The sequence below is a fragment of the Dioscorea cayenensis genome, unplaced genomic scaffold, assembly GCF_009730915.1.
Source record: "Dioscorea cayenensis subsp. rotundata cultivar TDr96_F1 unplaced genomic scaffold, TDr96_F1_v2_PseudoChromosome.rev07_lg8_w22 25.fasta BLBR01002044.1, whole genome shotgun sequence".
Classification (NCBI taxonomy): Eukaryota; Viridiplantae; Streptophyta; class Magnoliopsida; order Dioscoreales; family Dioscoreaceae; genus Dioscorea; species Dioscorea cayenensis.
Window position 1 is genome coordinate 1 of NW_024088435.1, and position 14,742 is coordinate 14,742.

The 14,742-nt window shown below is 34.0% G+C and overlaps 2 protein-coding genes across 2 annotated transcripts; one reads left to right on the forward strand and one right to left on the reverse strand.

The window, feature by feature from the left end:
- Window positions 1-348: 348 nt before the first annotated feature.
- Window positions 349-3,733, forward strand: LOC120257364 (syntaxin-124-like). Its single transcript, XM_039264843.1, has 3 exons — window positions 349-575; window positions 716-973; window positions 3,535-3,733. The coding sequence occupies exons 1-3, from the start codon at window positions 349-351 to the stop codon at window positions 3,731-3,733; spliced, it is 684 nt and encodes a 227-aa protein (XP_039120777.1).
- Window positions 3,734-7,600: 3,867 nt separating this feature from the next.
- LOC120257365 lies at window positions 7,601-8,290 on the reverse strand. The gene has a single exon (XM_039264844.1). The coding sequence runs from the start codon at window positions 8,288-8,290 to the stop codon at window positions 7,601-7,603; it is 690 nt and encodes a 229-aa protein (XP_039120778.1).
- Window positions 8,291-14,742: the final 6,452 nt, after the last annotated feature.

Consider the following 14,742-nt stretch of genomic DNA (forward strand, 5'->3'; position numbering starts at 1 on the left):
TGTGGCACCCATCTTGAGACATTTTTTCTTTTTCAGTAAACTTATGAGAACCTTCACAATGTGGTTTTTTAAATATTACAATTTTTTTTAATTACCGAAATGAGTAAAATTTTAAAAAATGACATGTTTGGGCAAAACGGTAAGCTAATTACCGTTTTGGTGGGGTTTAAGTGGAAAATGATAACATCGTCATTGTTTTCAAATTTTTTTTAATTTTTTTTTATTAACCTTGCTGACTTCTTCATCGACGTAGACAACATCAACGTTGACCTCCAAAACCTCCAAAACCTACAATATCTCCATCTTCAACTCCACAACACAAACAAAGAAGCCAAGACAGTGTTCAACATGACGACCATGAAAGAGCTCCGAGCTCGGATGGAATCAGATGCCCAGCAAGTTATATGTCAAGCCAAGACGGTGAAGATGAAGCTTGAAGAGCTTGATAAGGCCAACATGGCTCACCGGAGACTTCTCTGGTGTGGGCCATGGACACTTGCGGAGAGAACTAGGACTTCAATTGTTGGAGGGTTGGGATCAAAGCTTAAGAAGTTGATATATGAGTTCCATGAACTGTGGACCCCGCCAACCTGGTCCCTACACCTTTCATTTGTCTCCTAAAAGAAAAAAATAAAACTTAGTTAAGTGCTAACCTTGTTTACCTTACCCCTTAATCCTTTCTTCTTCTTCTTGTCACCATGCTGAGTCTTTCTAGAGAAGAATTCCCGGAGGAATTCCCGGAAAGCCATCTTGTCATGGCCCCCTCCTTGGCCGAATGTTTTTCACCCCCATGGTCATCTCCTTTCTTCATTCCTCCATCTCTCTTCTTTCTCTCCACTCTCCCACTTGTTTACTCCTTGGAAGTTGAAGAAGAAGGCCATCCATCACCGGAGTTCGAGTCTCCACCGGTGGTCTTGGCATCGAAGGTGAGGAGAAGAAGAGCAAGTAGCCGCCGGTGTCCTCCAAAGGCAAGGTAGGCTCTCTCCTCCTCTTGTTGATGATGGTTGTCTTGTTGCTTATGTTTGCATGGGTTGTTGTTTAAAAATTTTTGGTGCTTATCCTTGCATGAAAAAAACCTCACCTTATGCATGTTGAAACCCACCCTTGTGCCTCTTGAGTATCTTTTAGTTCTTGGTCTCCATGTTACATAAAGTTTTTATTCATGGAACCATCTATATGTTTATACCATTTTGCTTGAAACCCAAGCCAAAAACCCAAGTTTTTGCATGCCTAATGAATGTTTAGTTTTTGTAGTTTTTGGCATGTGTGTTGGACCTTATATATTTTTGCACCCTTGTGATTATATATATATATACATGCATGCATGCATGCATTGATCTACTACTTGTGCTAGGAGATTTATTTCCATCCTTGTTTCTCTCACCTATTGTCCTTGTTCCTCTTAATCATTCTATGTTCCTTCCCACATCATTGTTATTACCACTAGTATTAGTTTTATGTTAGATCTACTTGTAGATACTTTCAAATTGTTGTTGAAACCCTTGGAGCTTAGTGTTAGCTCAAAGGCTTGTGCTTACCATCCTTGTTTGGAGAAAGGTTTGGCCTTGGCATTAGTTTAATGAATGTTAAGTTGCTTAGTTCTTGCTCACCCAAGCATGGTGGAGATTTTTTTTTGGACCATATTTGAGGGTAGAACTAGCATGCTATTTAAAAACCATGATATTGTGTATGTTTCCATGTGTACATGTATTCATGTATTTTGGTTGGTTTTCCTTGGATTATAGGATCACCTTGAGCTATAATCTTGGATTTCTTTTGAATTTAGGAGATCACCAAGTAAGTAATCCCTTAAACTCTTGTATTTAAATTTTGTGGTTTTGATTTATTTTCATGTAGAATTTCTGAAATTTTATTTGCATTTATTCTTTAAAAATTATTGTGAGAATGCCTTCTATTTATGTCTTGTGTTTTTAGAGGAAGAGAAGTTTCTATACTTAGTTGGAACCATAGTGCTTTTATTTGCCAAAACTTATACATGTTATTTCCTTGTTACTTCCAAATATTTGGCAAAGTAATTATCCTTTTTGTAACCTTGTTTATTCCCAATAACAAAAACTTAAGATTTATTAAGTGCTTGAATCCTTGGTCCACCTAACATCAATTTGGATTACCTATCTATTATTTGGTTATACATTTATCCCTTAAATATCCACTTACCTTTTATGTCCTTGCCTATCTTCTTCCTAAAAATTTTTTTAGCATCCTTGTTTTTAGTCAATATTTCCCTTGAAATTATTTTTTTCTAGTTATCTTGGAATTAGGTGGATCATTTTTTTCTTCAATTGATGAGATACATTAGACCTTGAATTTTTACAAATTTTTAGTATTTTATTGTATTAATAATCATGCATTTCATCCTTGAGTTTGGTTGGATAATTATTTATTGGTTTCACTATTATTTATACTTGTGGTATTTTATTTTGTTGGTAAATCTTTTTATTTTTCTTAAATTTTTGGGAAAAATATTTGTGAAATGTTGTTATTATTTCTCCAAAATGAGAACCATGCTTAGGCTTGGAAAAAGTGAGTATTTTTCTTTTTACATTATTTATTTATCTACTTTATTTTTATTAGATGAATTTTTTTGGAAAAATACTTGTGTATATTCTCGTATTCTTGGCTTGGAAATGTATCCGAATTTTTGGTCTCCAAAATGAACAATATGCAACCCACGTCGCTGGGGGTTAAACCCCCGACCTTGTCGACAAGTAATTTTTGGAAAATGAGACTACGGTTTGCATCGCGTGTCCGTTCGGTGAAATAATCAACGACCACATTATTCGGTCTCGGGTCACCGAGGGTAAATAAATGATTTCAGTTATTTCGGCTCGGGTCTGTCACCGAGGGTAAACAAATGACCTTTGGCACTTTCAGTGAATTTGGAGTCATACTTTGGATATTGTATTTATTGTTTTACCTTTGATTTTGTTTACACTATTTTTGTGCAATTGCATTATTTTTTTGTGCAAAATTTCGGACCGAACTTTTGCTTTTCAGTTTGTTTTGATTACTATCAGGGCTAGTGAGCTCATGGATTTACTTTTAAATCCTTTTCGGATCGAGGAGCATGAGACCCGTGGATCTTAGAAGGCTTCCATGAGATGTCTTCCTTGAGATTTATGCCTTAAGACTTATGTCTTTGTATCGCTTGTATTATTGTTTAAGAACCTCCTTGTAGGGTCATGTCAGTATTTTTCATTTACCTTGTATTCGAGTTGGTTGTAAACCTTAAGTTGTACTCTTACTTGGTATTACGTCGGGTTTATTTTTCCACTCCTAGTCTAGTGTTGGGTTTTGAGGCCTTGCGAGGTTCACTGGGCCCCGCACTGTGGGTCTGCGTGCCGTTTGTCGGCCTTACCGAGGTTCGGGCGTGACATGAACTCAGGACAGAGATGGTTGATGAAGAAGTTATTGAAAGGTTGTCTTAGAGTTGCTCGTCTTAATGAATAAAACTAATTAAGTTATCTTTTATGCATAAATATTATGTTATATTTTATCAGGTTGACTAACAAGAGAAGGAAGTGAGAAGTTTATGAAGGAGGTGGTGATGGAGGTGAAGGAGAGGAACGATGCAGTGAAGGCGATGGAGAGGAGTTTGAAGAAGCTTGAACAGGTGTTCATGGACATGGCTGTTCTAGTGGGAGCTCAAGGAGAGAAGATTGAGGATATTGAAAGCCACGTGGAACATGCCAACTCATTCGCGGGGGGCTGAGGAGTTACAGACAATGGTAGCATGCGGTGGTGGTGGTGGAGTGTCTTCTCTGGCTTGAACTTACCGGAATTCGAGGCCATGCCATCACGGAGAGCCATAGTCTTCAGCTGCGACATCTAGGGAGATAGAGAGAGAGAGAGAGAGAGGAGGAAGTCGATTAAGGAGAAGAGGGCGCGCAATTGAGCAATGGCGGTGGGTTCTCATAAGTGGAGATGATGATGATGATTAGCAATTCTTTTTAATAAAAAAATTAAAAAATTAAAAAAAAAATTGAAAACGGTAGCATGCTTACCTTTTTCGGTGCAAAAGCACTTAAAACGGTAACCATGTTACCATCTTCCACTTAGGGGCTGTTTGTTTGGCCGGATTTGAAAATACTTGGATTTAAAAATCCTTGGATTTGAGAAATCTTTTGTTTGTTTCAATGGATTTCAATCTCTTTTGTATTTTCAAATTCAAAAGTTATGGGATTATAGAATTCGGCCAAAATGACCGAATTTCAAAATCCCATTCAGTGAATCCCATCTAGTAATTAATATACTAATTATATTAATTACTTATAATATTAATTACACTATAATTATATTTTATAAAATATTAAATAAAATATAATTATAGTATAATTAATATTAGTAATATAATATATAATTGATATATTATATTATATTAATTATGTATTAAATAATTAATATATTATATTTTATTATAATAAATTAAGTATATATTAATTATTAATTATATTAATTACACTATAATTATATTTTATAAAATATTAAATAAAATGCAATTATAGTGTAATTAATATTAGTAATATAATATATAATTCATATATTATATTAATTATATTATATTAATTGTTTTAATAAAGAATTAATATATTATATTTTATTATAATAAATTAAGTATATATTAATTATATTAATTTCTCATAATATTAATTATACCATAATTATATTTTTATAAAGATATTAAATAAAAATATAATTATAGTGTAATTAATATTAGTAATATAGTATATAATTGATATATTATATTATATTATATTAATTTTTTTTAATAAATAATTAATATATTATATTTTATTATAATAAATTAAGTATATATTAATTATATTAATTACTCATAAAATTAATTACACTATAATTATATTTTTATAAAATATTAAATAAAAATATGATTATAGTGTAATTAATATTAATAATATAATATATAATTAATATATTATATTATATTAATTATTTAATAAAATCTAAATTAAAAAATCTCTTCAACCAAATACAAAATTTTGTGATTCAGCATTACAAATACATCCAACCAAACACTGGATTTGACTCTTCTGAATTTTCAAATACACGGATTTGTAAATACAAATCCACTGCATTTTCAACTACATCTAATCAAACGCCCCCTTAAACCCTTGCAAAATGGTAATTATCTTACCGTTTTCCCTAAACATGTCATTTTTTAAAATTTTACTCATTTCGGTAATTAAAAAATTGTAATATTAAAAAAAAAGCCTCACAATGGCACATAATTTCAATTAACTCAACTTTTCTAAACAACACAGCATAGTAACTAAAAGATAAGCAATAGCAAGGAAGATGATGACCATGACTTTCAAGTAATGAACTGAGTGTAAGAAAAAAAAAAAATTAATAATCCGATCTACCAAGAAATAACACATAAGTCTTGTACAGACCAAGACAACATGAACTACTCATCAAACAAATTCTAATACCGAGACCTGTATCTGCTAGCAATAAAAGTGCAAAAGAGCAAAACAAGGACTAACACTGACCTAGTAAAGAGGGATGGAATTAAAACAACGAGAAGGCTGGATTTGGAGAACATAAACGCTGAATATCGGGTTACAACCAAATTCCAACACCCGAAAGCAAACCACGGGGAGACATTGCTTATTATTCTTATTTTATTTTATTATTTTTTATAACAATGTCACGTGATCGTGGGTTGCGGGATCGAAATAGATTGTGAGATTTGGTGGATAAGTGTAAGGATTATTTAAAATTTAAAAATAATAATAAATATAATAATAATATTATTAAGTATAAAAGGGTGGGGTCCACATGTTATGATAAACTAGATTTTTTGCTATGTTAATAACTGATTTGTTATCACAAAACAAAGTTGTAGCTTCATTCTGTTTTTCACCAATGTCTTCAAGGATTTTTCTAAGCTAAATGACTTGAGAAGTGGGCAAACTAGCTGAAATATATTCATCTTCTGCAAAAGATTATGCCACACTCTGTTGTTTCTTCGATGCCCAAGAAAATTCGCTAGAACCCAATGAAAAAAATACACTAAGGTGCTTTTCATGTCATCTCTACAGTCACCCCAATCAATGCCACAATATCAAATTAAGGTTGCACCAATACCTCTATGATGCACAACAACCTGCTCATCTACATCTTCTTCTTTCCAATTCCAAGTAGCACCTTCATTAAACAAAACATCACGACTTATAATAATTTTGTTAGTTTCAAGCTAAACAATCTATTAGATTTTGAGCTATAGCCAACAAAAATGCATTTTTTTCACTTACTTCATCAAGCTTGTACCTTCTCTCTTTTGGAATTTGAGCATAGCAAATGCTTCCAAAAACCTTCAAATGCTTCAGCCCAAAAAATTGAGGTAGGCATTTATCATGTAGCATGCATTTTGCCATCTCCATCACCGTTTGATTCTTCCTCTCAGATACACCATTTTGTTGTGGTGTATAGCCAACAATCAATTGTCTTTCCATGCCTTCATCTTCACAAAATTCTTGAAATGCATTTGATGTGTACTCTTTGCCATGATCACTTCTTAAAATTTTAATGTAGTGCCTACTTTGTTTCTCAACAAAGCTCTTGAACTTCTTGAAAATTGCAAACACTTGGGATCTCTCTTTCATAAAGTAGACCTAAGTCATTCTTGTAAAATCATCTATAAATAGAATGAAGTATTTGTTACCTCCATGTGAGATAGTCTTCATAGGCCCACATATGTCTATGTGAATTAGCTCTAGCATCTTCTTGGATCTCCAAGCAACACCTTTAGGAAAAGGTTGCCGATGTTGCTTGCCAAGTGCACATCCTTCACAAACTTCATGTTTTTCTTCAATTTTTGGTAATCCATAAGCCATTCCATTTAATTTGTTGAAGTAGTTTAAGGCTGTGAAAATTTAAATGCCCAAGCCGTTTGTGTTATAGCCATGCATCTTCATCAACATGAGCCTTCAATGCTTGAGTTCCTCCATAGTTGAGATTAATTGGGAAGCTCTGATTTGTCTCTATTTTTCACTTTTGCAACCAACTATCTACCATCTATCATAGATAAAGCATTGATTGTCATCAAAATTCAATGCATATCTATGCTCAAGGAGTTGTCCATGACTTAGAAGATTTTGTCCTAAATAAAGGACAAACAACACATCTTGAATAAATTTTGTGCCTTTCTTCGTTTGAATACTTATGGTTCCTCTTCCTTGTGCTTTCACAATGCCTCCATTTCCCATCTTGACTTGAGTTTTTATAGACTCATCAAGGTCAACAAAGATAAATCTCTTCTTTGTCATATGGTTGCTATAGCCATGTTATCAAGAAACCAAATATCATCATTGGTTCCCATTGCCATGTGACAAGTGAAAAATAAATTTCCTTCACCACCTTGCTCCTACTTTGAAAAATGTGCTTGTTGATCGCCTTTAAGTCAACAATTCTTCTCAATATGGCCAAATTTTTTGCAATGGTGGCACTTCGGCTTACCCTTATGCCAACAATCCTTCTCAAGATGATTGTCCTTGCCACAAATGTTGCAAGAATTGAAATTTTCTGAAGTAAATGTTCTTGAAAAAATATTTTTGCCTCATAGTCTTCCACGGACATATCTTCCACCTCTGCTTGATTCTCCACCTTCATCATTCTTGGGGGTGATATTTAGCTTTGATTGGAAAGCACTTTCAAATGATTTTTCATGAGTCATCAAAGATCCTATCAACTCTTGAATCTTCATTGATGAGATATGTTTTATATCTTCAATTATTGACACCATAGAATCAAACTTTGGAGATAAACTCACAAGGATATTCTCAATAATTTGGTTGTCTTTAATCTCCTCACCAAATGTTTTCATTTCATTCACAATTTTAACAATCTTTGTATAGTAGTCTTGCACATTTTCTGCCTCATTCATCTTCAAGTTTTGAAATTCTCTTCTCAATGTTTGGAGAGTGGCATTCTTCACCTTAACATTCCTTTGGAATTCTTTTTGTAAAATTTCCCATACTTCTTTAGCCTGAGTTGCCCCAATTATTCTTAAGAAAATATTTGGGCTTAACCCCTGCTGAATATATGAAATGGCCTTAGCATTCTTCCTTCTGTGTTCCTTAAATGCTTTTAATTCTTGATTACGTAGATTTGTGGTAGATGGAGGTTCATCATATCCATCCTCAACATACTCCCACAAATCTAATGATCTGAATATAGTTTTCATCTTCACACACCAGTGATTAAAGAATGCAGGAATTAGAGGACAATCACTACCTTGATTTGCCATGTAACTTTCCTATAACTCAACTTCTAAGAAGCATTAGATCTTGTAGCTCTAATACCACAATATGTTGGAGGTCAAACACAAGCCAAGAAATAATTTGGGAACAAGGCAAAATATATAATAAGCAAAAACAATCTTCATTCAATCATCTAATTATTCATATTTCACATCAACACTTGATTCTCTGAAGGTGAAACAATACACAAGCAATTGAAGCTGAAAATTAAAAGATAGATTACTACTTACTAAAAATATAGATGCAATGGCTCATTCCATGTCCCATTCAAGAAGATAAACTAGAGCTGGAAGAATCTCCGTAATTGCTAGCATCGGGATTGATGAGCTTGTCTAGCTCTGTAATAAGAGAAATAAAGGATCTAGAAAGGAGAGAGACTTTGCAATTCACATCAGAAATTTTTGGTAGAAAATCTGCTGATCATCATCATCAGTATTTCATTCTCTTTTCATTACATTGGAAGCAGCTCGCTTCCACACTCTAGATTTTTCTGCAGAAAAGTAAAGTAAGTTCACACATTCACGTGAAAACACATAATTAGCTTATATTATATAGCTTTGACTAGCTATAGTTGACTAGTCAACTACGATGGTAGCACATTACTCAACACCTAAAATAAAATTTAAAATATAATATGAATTTCTCTCTTTTATACTTATGTTCCATTTCATTTATCTTACGATGGGACCACGTACTTTATTCACTACAAGAAAAACAAGAATTTGGCACGGATTTTGGCCAAAAAATGTGCCAAACTGATTTTGGCACGGAAACATAACCGTGCCTATAGCGTGTGTGATAAATATAATTTGTCACTAGAATAGTAAAATTATACCAAATTTTGTCACCCTTTTACTAGATCGTGCCAATTTTGTTACGGTTTTAGGCATCGTTTTGGCACGGTTTAAGGCACAGTTTGTTTGGCACCATTTTTGGCATGGTTTTGTTTTGTCACAGTTTTTGGACAGTTTGTTTGGCACCTTTTTTTGTGCAGGTTTATTTTATCACAATTTTTGGCACAGTTTGTTTGGCACCGTTTTTGGCATAGTTAAGGTTTGCCATGGTTTTGACATGGTTTGGTTGTCACAGTATTTGTCACGATTCTTAGCACAGGTTAGTTTGTCACGGATCTTGGCACAGTGTCGATTGTCACAGTTTTTGGCATTGTTTATAGTGTCACGGTTGGCACGGTTTTTTGGCACGGAGACGATTTTTGGCACATTTTTTGTAATGATTTTTGGCAAGGTTTTAAATTTTATATAGTTGTTGGCACATTTTTTGTCATAGTTTTAAATTTAGTAAGGATATTGGCATAGTTTTTGTCATGAAATTTGGCACAATTTTCTTTTATAAAATTACAAATGGATTTATTTAATAATAGAACGTGTATTTAATTTTATCAAAATATATATTGTAATATTTGTAAAATAAGAAAATTTGTTATTACAATCATAGCATGACAATAATAAGGTCCAATCTACATGACTCCGCAAAAATCTTAACATAAACCATGTACATTATCAAAAACCATATACATCATCCCCCAAGTCTTCAAGAGAATTATTGGTAGAGCGAGAGATCACAGACTCTCTCAGTGTTGGAGGGTGCTCATCGGCATGTGTTTGTGACACACCCACTACGCCCTACGATGAACATTTCATGCGTTTACTTTGTAGCTTATCGGGCGTTTCGAACGCCGCTCATTTAATCCACGACACTCGCAAAATGCCAAGTGTCGTTGAAACGTTACGCCGGGATATTCCGGCGCTTTTGTTTAATAAAGCGCCTCCACTTCATGGCGTTTGAGTATATAAGCCGGTCTGGCGAGATGACGCCGAACGGCGGCAGTGCTGATGACTGACGTTTAAAACCCATAAAGCGCCGCAATTAGTTGTCACTCATTTTCACTCGCTTATAGTTAAAACGCCTTTAAGTGTAAATGCTAATGGTGGCGCTTTATATAATAAACGCTCGAGAATAATGTCGAAATCACGAGAATATTTTTCCCTCGGTTTTCGTTGCATTTTTGAAATAAACGTCGGGAACAATAAAACTATATTTAAGTGATTTAGCAATCAATTCAGATGGGTATTTTCTTGAAAAACACAGGAATATAATCAATGCATTACAACACACATATAGACTTGTTTACATCCACAAATAATTAAACATAAACAATAGTTGATGATTTGTAATAATATTCGCACATTCATTCTAACAAGCGAGTCACGACATTAGGAATTCCAAACATAACTACAATAAATTCCAAAAATACCAAAAGAACACTAATATCAAAGTATGTGATTCTTGTTCCACATAAAACCATAACGTACATAACATATACGACTAAAGACATGCATCCAATGCATCACCAACACCATTAATTAATTATCTCTAATTAATTATCTCTAGAAGAGTTATCCTGCAATTAAAATAAAATCATTAGAGGATGAACCAAGGCATAACCAAAATAATTTGTGTACTTTTAGAATACGTACCTGAGGAGTATGTTAGCCCAGCCAATTTTAGCTGGGATCGCTAGTCACACGAGGAGTCCTGGATTTTGTAAAAAGGTGGGTAAGAGCATTGTATTGAGCATTTTGTTGTTCTACTTGAGCTCGTTCTTGCTCATGTCTCATCTCTCATGCATTCTGTCCATTTGACGAAATTCTGCTTGCAGAATTTCAACTTTTGATTGATCGTTTGAGTTGTTTAGAATTTCGGGTACCGTCGAGCCTCCATATTAGCTTTTGGGTGTTGGACCCTAGCCCACCCCTCCTACTCAGCCACATCGTCTCTCTCCAATAGCTTGTGTCAGAATTTGAGTTTCAACCATTCATGCATCCTACACTCTATTGTCGAGACATCCAACTAACTTCTCGTGGCCGACTCCTACTATCACAATAAAAAGAATTGTTACAAATTTTGAAAACAAATTGTGAGGTGAGTTAAAGACACTGAAAACATAGGTATTACCATAATTTGTCTAGTTTCCTGTTCATGTGGACATCCTTCTGCAGTATAGGGTTGCTCTAAAATTCAAGGCGACCTCCATCCTCCCTCGTGGCCAACTCCTCCTACAAAGTGTGGACACAAATTAATTTTGAATCCACAAATATAAACAAGTTTGCAGTAATACTTACCATTTCTCACTTCTCATCGACTTTCTTTAGATCCCACAAGTGACCAATATATATATGTTGTTTTCTACTAGCAAACAAGTCGTGAATCCTTCATATGACATGCATTTTAAAATTATAAATAACAAAGATAAAAGATACTTTTGTTGAAATAAGCAAAATATTTACATAACCTCCTCTTCTTTTGAATACCAAAATCAACTAAATTGTTCCTCCATTGCCATCAGATAATAGTAGCATCTTTGGATGTTTGTCGTGTCGCCTGCAGACTTTCTTCTCAAGGCTTTGAAAATGTTTTGTTTTCAAATCCTTCATGCTTATAATCCCTCCATTTCTTCCCCAAAGATTTGAGCACATACTCTCTGAAATTTGAAGGAAAAACTCTTAACTATATCAAAACATTATAACCTATTTGGATTAGTAATAGAACTTACTAAATTTGAACAATTCAATTGTTGTAAGCATAACAGGTGGAACACTGCAGCTTAAGTGACTTTTACCTCGATCAAATTTTAAACAATTCAATCCTTCAATGTTTTTGGTACTTTATAGCTCTCTCATGTGCGTACATCATGTTGGCCTCGATCAGGCGAGCATACCTGAGGTAAACGCAAAGCAATATTCAAAGCCTGGGTACCAGCGTTGGCTCTAATTGATCGAACTTACTAAAAGTGCTTTCTGCCGAGGAGTGTGTAAATGTCCATAACTCTTTTGTGTGAGTAGTTCTACCCTTTTTCTTTGTTGTCCTTGGATTCCTCAACTACAATAATACATACACATATCATAACATAATGAGCATTCATGCAGTGCAGTGATTTTTAATTGTAGTCTAAAAGCATGGAATTACCTCGAATTCAATTCATCGGCTTCATTGATTGGCTGAAGATTGCTCTAATCTTGTGCATGTATCACTGGTTGCAAACTTGATCATTAAGGTTTGAATCATCCGAGGGATGACGGACAGAGCCATGTGGAGTAACGCACTCAGGTAATGGAGCTGCACCTTGTGTGTTCCAACATGGTTTGATGGATTACCTGCCACCAAGTGTTAGATGTTGTAGCACCACCAACATCACATCCACCGCGCCTGTTATGAGAGCCGATTGACAATTTTGATACCTTTCAATTTTAACTCCGCATGTTTTCACTCTGTCTCCATGTTAAAACGACTAGTCTGTGGAATTGGATGCAAGCTTGTCACAGATTGCAAATTTCTAAAAAATTGAATAACATGCTATATATAGAGTGGCAAAATGAAACTCCTCATTCCAAACACAGAGTGGGTTGAACTATATTTGCGCTTATTTGTCTCGCAGCTAAGAAGTCGGCAAGAAAGTCTTTATTAGGAGCCAAGTCCTCCTTGCACTTACTGAATTTTGAACCAGAACTCATCCAAAGGATATTATTCATCAAACTATTTTTGAAGACAAGATCAATTTTTCCGTAATAATACAGAATGACAAGATATATATCCTACTTTCAGAATTATTTTGGGTCCCAACCAGAAACTTCATGTAATGTCAAGAAAGTCCAAGATACTTTGCATCTCATTGTTCAAGCAAACCAATTTATTAAAAGGAAAGTCTATGAGTTTCAACAAGACTTATCTTGATACCCTATTATTTCTTATGTGAACTTTATCTAATAAAGGAAAGAGATTCATTAGCTGTTAATTAACTTTTAATGAAGTAGAACACCAAAAATATGCTGAATGCTCCCAAAACCTTGAAAGTCTAAATGACTCCAAACAAATACAAAAATAAACCAGAAATGGGAATGTATACTACCTCAGCCAGTAATCCAAATGAACTATGAAAATAATTCAAAGTCCCTCCTTTCTGAACTTTAAATTCCTTTTCCCTACATGACATCAAATGAGAGATATCCAAATCGTAGAGAATGAAAGAAGCAAAAATAGGAAGATGTGGAATAATCAATTTGATGGACAGTCCCGCAAGAGAATCATTCTGTCACAATAAATGCGTCATTATCCGTCTAGTTCAAGGAAGCATTAGTTTCAATTTTTGTTCAAGTTCTTGAACAAAGACAGCCGTATATTTAGTTCAAAGTCATTCTGTTAGAGATTAACCATATACCACATATCATGCACTGGCGACCCTTTATCTTGGCTTAACCTGGATGCATAAGGATCCTACCACCAAAAAAGTTTTCATGCCATCCGACCTCACCACCAATTCCATTTAAGTTTTAATCGCTTCTTACACACACAAATATATAGATCGGGGTCCCAGCTATGGTTATTGCTCACCATGCATACAATTCGGCGTTAAGACTCAAACTCCCACATGGAACAAAGAGAGAATTGAACTTCCAGCCTTAACCACAAAGACACAGTACTAATTATAAAGATATATAGAATAATCAACCTGTCCTCAAGGAAATGCAACTTTTGACCAATATACATGCAAGCCAACTTATTACCACTAACGTGAAATGTAAACACACGCTCTTAAAGTTATAGAACTACTAGCTGGGAATCCCGCTATTTCTTTTTCCAAACATCATGTACTCTGAATACCTCCATTAATTACCACAACGCACAACCTCAAAGGCTGAACTGCATCGTATATGGATCACCAAACATGAATTTGTATAATTTATTTTGGTTCATACATTCACAACCATGATCACGATTTATAATGAAGGAAAAAGACTAGTTCCATGATATAAACTGTTGATATGGAATGTAAAATAATGGAAAGTTCGAAAACCACAAAACCAATATATAGAGAAAACCAAACGACATCTTAAAACTACATTTTTCAATTTGGACAGAATCAAAATTTTCCATGATTAATGAAAGGAAACAAGTAGATACATACTGATTTTCTTGGGACCAAAATGTTGTATCGAATAACAAAGTCAACATGATAATAAGCGTCAGATAGATTTAGTGAAACTAATAAGTTAAATAAATAAAACATCACCAGTTTGATAAACGAAACCAATGTCAAATATAATTTGAAACATGTTCATTATTAATTGCCTAGCTCTTTAGCCAACCCAGAAAGTGTTCAGACACCCTGGTCATGTCCATCATCCATAATAAACAAATATATATAATATATATAATAAGATCTTAGAATAGTTACACTTTTGATTGTTTACTCTACATATACCATCACAAACATTACCATAATAATTACTATTTATAATTTATATACAAACTAGTATTTAATTCTAACCTGAGAACCTAGGAAAATAATTAATGTATATAGTGGAAATATATTTAGAATTGAAACTAACTTGAAATTTTTTTTTTGTCATCAATCATCATC

Bases quoted from the DNA above. Each gene is read 5' to 3' on its own strand.
- LOC120257364 (XM_039264843.1), top strand. From the start codon at position 349: ATGACGACCATGAAAGAGCTCCGAGCTCGGATGGAATCAGATGCCCAG. The intron at 576-715 runs GTGGACCCCGCC...GAGTCTTTCTAG, and splicing joins ATATATGAGTTCCATGAACT to AGAAGAATTCCCGGAGGAAT. The intron at 974-3,534 runs GTAGGCTCTCTC...TTGACTAACAAG, and splicing joins CGGTGTCCTCCAAAGGCAAG to AGAAGGAAGTGAGAAGTTTA.
- LOC120257365 (XM_039264844.1), bottom strand. From the start codon at position 8,290: ATGGCAAATCAAGGTAGTGATTGTCCTCTAATTCCTGCATTCTTTAAT.